Below are 7,285 nucleotides of genomic sequence, written 5' to 3' on the forward strand. Positions count from 1 at the left end.
AACATATAACAACACTCAAACTATTATATGATGGAGCCAGCCATCACAATAGGACTAATCTTAATCCAAGGTCCCACAATCACATGTAAAACTACCACATACTCAATTCCAAATACTCTTTGGAAAAGCTAAGTTTTACAAGCTTCCTAATTATTAAGAACAAGGGGCACATGTTAATTCTGGTTAAATACATTCCACAGGAAAGCAGTTCCTGAGAAAATTCTGCAGGCATATTTTGGGTGGGTAGATTCTAAATGGAGAACAGAATCCAAATATTCTGTTAAGATACCTGGGTTCTATTAAGCATTGTGATATTTTAAAGCAATGACCAGCATCTTGAAATGCAGAATAACCAAATAACAGTTGGAAGGGATCTTGGAGGTCTTCAAGTCCAACCCCCTGCTCATTCAAGGAATGGGGGATTTGACAGACCTCTCCTGAAGCCCTTTTTATATTTGAGATGAAATCATGGTATGAATTTTTAAAAACTTTTGAGTTTGTGCTATGGATGTTTATGGGGTATGGTTTGGGGGGTGGGGAGGAGGAGGTACAACAAAGTATCTTTGCATGGTACAGAAATCTAATAAAATCTAATAAATAAAACCCATAACACCAGTCAACAGTAGCTGCTATATAAAACTCCTTAAAAAAATGTAAGCTCCGTTGCCTGCCTGTATGCCTGAGAGAGCCAATCAAGCTAGGCAGATTATTCCATTGTTCAATTTTTGTAGCTATGTAGAATGTTTCTTAGGAGAGAATAAACTTCCATAAACCTGTTTCTCCCAGATGTATCTGAACTATTGTTTCCACCATTTGCTGCAATCTATAGAGTTTAAGTGCAAAAAACTGAGGAAACCTCTTGTATGTGGTTTCACCTCTTCTGATTGAAATGAAACATACACACAGTGGATTCAGAGTTTTAATTCACAATTGTGAAAACAAAGTTATTGATGACGATCCATCTTCTAAATATCCTTCAATGATATTATTTACAATTGACTTTGACCATCTCAGTTCATTTTCTCTTTTCAGCATTGCTAACTTCGTATTTCCTTGTATACATCTTCGCAAATCTTCTTAGCCAAGCATGAGTTACACAGAACAGATCTTTTTTTGCTCTTTGAAGAGGACTTTCTGTTTGACTATAAAAAGACAAGTAAAAAGAAAATCCCTAAAATTATGCCAACTTGCATTTTACATAAATACACTTAAATCAATTATTGGCTCAACTGCATGCCTTTTATCACATGAGGATGAATATGAATGTGATGTACAGCTAATATGCAATAGGTCATCTAGAATCTATATCATTTATTGCAAAATAAGTAAAGAAAACTTTTACTTAAGGAGTTTGAAACCTAAACGGTAAGAAACAAATAGAATATCAACATGTATGAAATTCTCTCTAGGTTTCAATGATTTAACACCAAATTTTTAAAATATTGATCAGTAATTGTACATTTTCCCTGAATAATTTTTCTTCCTATTTTTCTTACAATTCCAATCTAATCTATATCAGTGACATAACTTTTAAAATAATCCATCTAAAGCAAAGCATATGCAGTAACTTCTAGTTTACATCAAGATATTGTTTCTTGTTTGGATCATTTGATCAGTATCATTGGCTGCTCATTTTAAACGGATCTAAATTTTGATTGCAGTTTTACTGATGTATAATCACAATGTTTAGGAATAAATCCCTGCTGAGAAAATATGATCCTTAAATTAAAAATGGGATATAAGCTTCCCTCGGGAATGTAGGCACACAGTACAAATATTTGTAGAGAAAGAACCTTGCCAAGCAGGAATTCGAACAGCTATTATGGACTGTAAGAGTAACCTTGAAGAACAGAAGGAAGAGCTGCAACCAAGATATTGGGCAAGCTAAATAAATTTGAGTCTAAGGCAGAATTATAATTTGAGAAAGCATCTCAGGCTTGACCCCTCCTAGTTCTCTTGTAGATAAGAGGGAGGAGAAGCACATTCAGACTTGCAAGATTCTTATAATAAAATAGTATCAGAATTCATAAAGTTGGTTTCCCAGTCTAGCTTGAAGGGCTGAAACAGCATACCAATATAAGGTCCAAGACTGTTTCTGTAGGCATTTGTATTGGATTTGTTAAACACTGCACATCTTATGGAGGGGATACTACTTAGGGAGCCAGCTCTTATGTTGTGTACAATAAGCATTATTGGGGGGACCTCTCATACGTACAGAATACATATGGCTACAAAGGTAATGCAGGCCATCACACTGCTGCAATTACATTGTACAATCAAAAGAACTCTGACACAACAGTTTCAAGTATTTATGGCAGAACACTAATTTTCTTTCCATTTGAGAAAACCCCCAAACCATTCTGTGTCTCAATATCTTTGCAAATTTATTTGTATTTTGTAAGATTACTGCCAGCACATCACCTTTTCAGCCTTTTACCTTTTTATTCAATCTTGACCAGTGCTTCTATTTAACAAATGTATTACATTAACAGGCCTCAGTTTTATCCATTACTGTAGTATGTATCAAAGTCTGATACCTTTTCATAATGTTTGAGAGATTTTTAAGATTTCAGTACCTTGAATATTCCTACTCAAACCATTTGAATTACTATAAGTATTGCTATGTTACACCAGAGGTTTCAACATGTTTTGTTTGTATTCAAGGATACAAATACAAATACAAAAATGTTCTTCCCATTTATATACCCCTACAAAACACTCTTCAATTTCTTACCAAAGCGATCATAGCTTAGCATTACCAGCTTGTCTTGAAGCCGGAGTCTTTTTACATTAAAAGAACAGCCCGTTCCTGCTTCACTGAGCATTCTCACAAGTATATACCTAGAATAATAACATCAAGAAAACCTTTTTATTTGGCTAGCTATGATTATTTTTTGTAATTCATTTTTTACTTTGTGGTGCATGCATGAATGTCTATTAACATATTTAACTTACATTTTCCCAATTTTCCTTATTATTTTTAAATTAAGGGGTTTTGTTTAATAAGACAAGTACTTGCAATGAGAAGCCCAAAAAGCAAAGCTTTATTAACTATTTCTTTTTCTCTTATAGCCCCACATGTCCCACCAATACCCATAAAGATCTTCTAAGGAAAGGGTGTGACAGGTACATGTATTTCCATTATCCATCATTGTGTGCTACAAAGAGTTGTGTGGCATATATATTTAATAAATTATTATAACCACCCATATTGAAATCGAGAAAGCAATTCTCTAAAGAGAACCTAATTGACCATATTATATACAATAATGAATTTTAGCTCTTAACATAGAAAAATTAAACATATAACAGACATAACTAAACATGCTGGTTTCATCTAAATTCTGCAACCTGGCACTATATCAACCTGAGAGATTAAAGGAAAAGCTGTGTTCACTTGATATTTACTTAAATGAACAGCTCTTTTTCAGATAATCTCAGACTGTGATTTCTTAACAATTATTTTTGATGCACAAGGCAATCCATTACAGAAAGAACCTAACTGCCATTAATAGCAGCAGTTATCTGAACCGTACAGTTTTAGTTTAGTTTAGTACATGCAATTCAAATTTACTTACTTTGATTTGGTTTTCTTGGCCACTGGCATTGCAGAACAAAAAAGAAAAAATATTTAAAAGTTTTAATTTATTTACCAATACACCAAATTATTCCTGCCGTATAATTTATTTTGTTTTGTTTTAACCAACTAATAACCTATCAGAAATTTACAATAAACCAAACTAAAATATGACAAAACATATATGATAAAAAGTCAAATAACATATAAAATTAAAAAAAAAACACTAGCAACACCAGTCAGTCAAAAACTGATACTTGAAACTAAATCAGTTAAAAGGCTGGGGGGGAGAAATATCTCTACCTGGCACTAAAATGCAACCAACAAGGGTGTCAGTCAAGCCTCTCTAGAAAGAGGATTTCATAAAAGGATACCACCACAGAAAAGGCTCTTCCGCGTAGATACCTACATCATCTCCTTTGGTGACAAGACCTGGTGAGAGGAGGGTCTCAATAAATGATCTTAAAGTCCAGCTAAGTACATATAGGAGGCGCTCACATTCAGGTAACCTAGTACTAAGTTGTTTGCGACTTTAAAGATAAAAACCAATATTTTTAATTGGGTCTGAAAATGAACTGCCAGACAGTCTGGATGGTGAAGAACTGACATGTTTTTACCAACTATCTCAGTGAATAATCTAGCCTAACGAGCAGTCTATTTTGAAACTAGTTTCCAGGCTGTTTTCAAAGGCAGTCCCACATATAACACATTGCAAATCCAACTGTGGAAGTAAAAGGAGCATTTAAAACTATTTAAATAATATTCAAAGAAAACTCATGACTCACCATATTTTTAACATTCTTTTCTAATGCAAATTTAAGGATTCTAGACTAGATAGAGTTTATTTACTTAGCTTGTACGCCATCTATTCCCAATGGTTCTTGATGTCTAACAAAGTCACTATATACATACACTTTGTTTGTGCCTTCAAGTAAAGTATTTTGACTCCTGGCTGCTATCAATAATTCTTAAAACAGATTCTACAACAGAATCTTTCAAGTCCTCTGCCTGTCCCATACCCTTCAACAGAAAGGCAACACCCTAGGTCAGTGATGGCTAATCTTTTCCACGTCATGTGCTGAAAGTGCAGGCACTCACATGTCTGCACCCATGATGCAATGAGCACGCAACCCCCTTGCCCCCTGCGCATGCGTGTGACCCCCGTGTGCCCTGCTCCATGCGCATTCGTGCGCATCTCCCACACGAGTCTCCCCTCACGTATGCACGGCAGATACCCGACAATCAGCTGGTGTGCGCATGCGCAGTGGGGCTCTTCCGGGTGACCTCTCGTGTGCCAGCAGAAATGGCTCTGCGTGCCATAGGTTCGCCATCACAGCCCTAGGTCCCTCCTCTGAAACAAGATCATTTTATGAGACCCAGGAGGCATACTTTTTAGGGGTGGCACTTGCCTTCTGGAACAATCTCCTCCAATTTAAACTGGTTCAAACTTTGCAAGCCCTGCCCTAAAGACAGTGAAGATCTGGCTTTTCCTCCGACATTTGAATTAAAATGAGTAGGGTTCCCATCTAGTGACTTGTAATAAACTTGAGTCTCTGATTAATAGTTATATGTTTCCTATTATCATTACTATTACATATTTTGCTTTTAGAACTTTTTTTGGTATGCTTCCCAGAATTAAGCTACAGTTCTTAACAACCCAAGATCATCTATTCTCACTGAAAACTGCTGGGAGTTGTAGCTCAGTGACATCAAAACAGCTACAACTTCTCTCTTCCTATCTAACCTTGCTCTATAGCCAATATCTCATCTTTTAAAGACAGTTCAATTGTTTACTAGTTACAATCATTAACAATTTCCAGATTGTAAAAGAGAATCAGGGGCATTGCTTTTAATGTTGGGAAAATGCAGCGCCTCTGTGCTATTCATTAAAGCTGGAATTGAGGAAATTTGCATGGACTGGCATGTTGCAGTTATCACAACTCCTTTTTCCAAGATTGTGCTGCAGTTGCATTAGGGCAGCCCTTTGATTCTAGGAAAAGAGGTAGCTGCGTCAAACAGATGCAAGCAGATTCTTGCATGAGCCGCCCACATTTTCTAAAAGCACCCTTTCCCTCCACAAATCCATATTGTTCATTAGTTTTTCTCCACTTTTTCAGTCTTATCCCTACTTCAGTTATAAAGCCTGACAAATTTATCTCAGGAAGGCAAGAGAAAGCAACCTCCTTCACCCTACATTCTGTGCAGAAAGAACGATTTACCGTACAGGTAAGTCCTCAACTTACAACCGCAATGGAGCCCAACATTTCTATTGTTAAGCGAGACATTTGTTAAGTGAATTCTTGCCACAATCTTTGTTAAGTGAATCACTACAACCGATACATTAGTAACCTGATTGTTAAGCAAATCCAGCTTCCCCATCGACTTTGCTCCTCAGAAGGTCGCAATGACCACATAACTTTGGGACACAGCAACCGTCATAAATATGAACCAGTCGCCACACAAGCATCTGAATTTTGATCACATGATTACAGGGATGCTGCAACGGTGTTTGGAGTGTGAAAAACGGTCCTAAGTCACTTTTTGCAGTGCGGTTGTAACTTTGAGCGGTCACTAAAGGAACGGTTGTAAGTTCGAGGACTAAATGTATATAAAATCTCTACTCGATTCCCAAATGATGGATATGGTTGGCGTAACCACAATGTTAGGACCGCGAATCACTAGGCGGCCGGCCCTTCTGAAATAAGGCAGACGGGAAGGTAGTATTAGACACCGGACCTTCGCCCTGCAACTACTCCCGTCAGCACTAAGGGAAGCGTGGACCGACTGCCGCTTCTCGTTTAGCCTCAAGAAGCATCTTAAAAGGCTTAATCTTAAGGCTTAATCCAAGGAATAACCTCGGGTTTTTGAGCCCCTGTTCCCGGGCAACCGGGCAAAGGCTTCGTACCCAAGGGAGGATTGGTGGTGCTGAGCCCGCACCACACGAAACTTCCCCAAAGAGGGAACTCCCAACCAACTCACAATTGACCACCGTCAGAAACATGGCAACAACGACGACGACGACGCCAGCAACTAAAGTCACTCAAATCCAAGCAAGCATCGAGCCGTATAAACTTTTATAAATACTTCCGGAGCGCGGGCGCTTGTTGTTGGTTCTACTTCCGCCTCGCTAAAGCCCGCCCCTTGCAATCTGAAAAACTGGGCATTTATTGTAGAATTCCCCCTCTTTCTTCCTGAATCTGCCGTCTCCTCCCCCTCTGGTTGCTCAGACGACCGCTGGTCTCGCCGTTCTTTCGGCAGCGTGAATTAACCCTTTAGCCACCGGGGTTCCTGTGCTCCGTTTTCTTTGCTTAGATGCTAATACCAGGCTGCTGAAAGAATAAAACACTAGGCAGAATGCTCCAGATCGAAAATATGTTACTTGCCTAGAGTTGGAGGACCTGAAGGAATGCACATTCTTTTTCAAATTGTTCCCATCGGACCATGTTTCACACTTACCTATCCATGTATATGTAATAAATATGTATTTTTATCCAGATTAGGGTTTACCCAGTTTTCTGCCACATAGTGACCGCAGTGATTTCATGAAAATCTAAAATACTGTCGGCTAGTCTAAGGCTATATTATAAGGCTAGTCTAAGGCTAATATTAGGCAAATCTTACCATTCAGTTCTATTTATAATGTCCCAAAGGTGCTGAACTGAAGAAGCTTCTTGGATGAGAAGCAAAACTTTTTTTAAAAAAAACAAA

At 37.8% G+C, this 7,285-nt stretch overlaps 1 protein-coding gene across 1 annotated transcript; it reads right to left on the minus strand.

The window, feature by feature from the left end:
- Window positions 1–905: 905 nt before the first annotated feature.
- MRPL33 (mitochondrial ribosomal protein L33) lies at window positions 906–6,703 on the minus strand. Its single transcript, XM_026681614.2, has 4 exons — window positions 6,557–6,703; window positions 3,579–3,600; window positions 2,735–2,841; window positions 906–1,142 (listed from the first exon to the last, which is right to left on the minus strand). The coding sequence occupies exons 1-4, from the start codon at window positions 6,576–6,578 to the stop codon at window positions 1,093–1,095; spliced, it is 201 nt and encodes a 66-aa protein (XP_026537399.1). The 5' UTR covers window positions 6,579–6,703; the 3' UTR covers window positions 906–1,092.
- Window positions 6,704–7,285: the final 582 nt, after the last annotated feature.

The sequence above is a fragment of the Notechis scutatus genome, chromosome 1 (assembly GCF_049901735.1).
Source record: "Notechis scutatus isolate UNSWTSFEM ecotype Mainland chromosome 1, rNotScu1.2, whole genome shotgun sequence".
NCBI lineage: Eukaryota > Metazoa > Chordata > Lepidosauria > Squamata > Elapidae > Notechis > Notechis scutatus.

What these genes read in the sequence shown, in the direction of transcription:
- MRPL33 (XM_026681614.2), bottom strand. Translation starts at nt 6,578, where the DNA reads ATGTTTCTGACGGTGGTCAATT. An exon ending in GCCAAGAAAACCAAATCAAA is followed by an intron (nt 2,842 to 3,578) that starts GTAAGTAAATTT and finishes TTATTATTCTAG; the next exon opens with GTATATACTTGTGAGAATGC. An exon ending in GCTAAGCTATGATCGCTTTG is followed by an intron (nt 1,143 to 2,734) that starts GTAAGAAATTGA and finishes GTCTTTTTATAG; the next exon opens with TCAAACAGAAAGTCCTCTTC.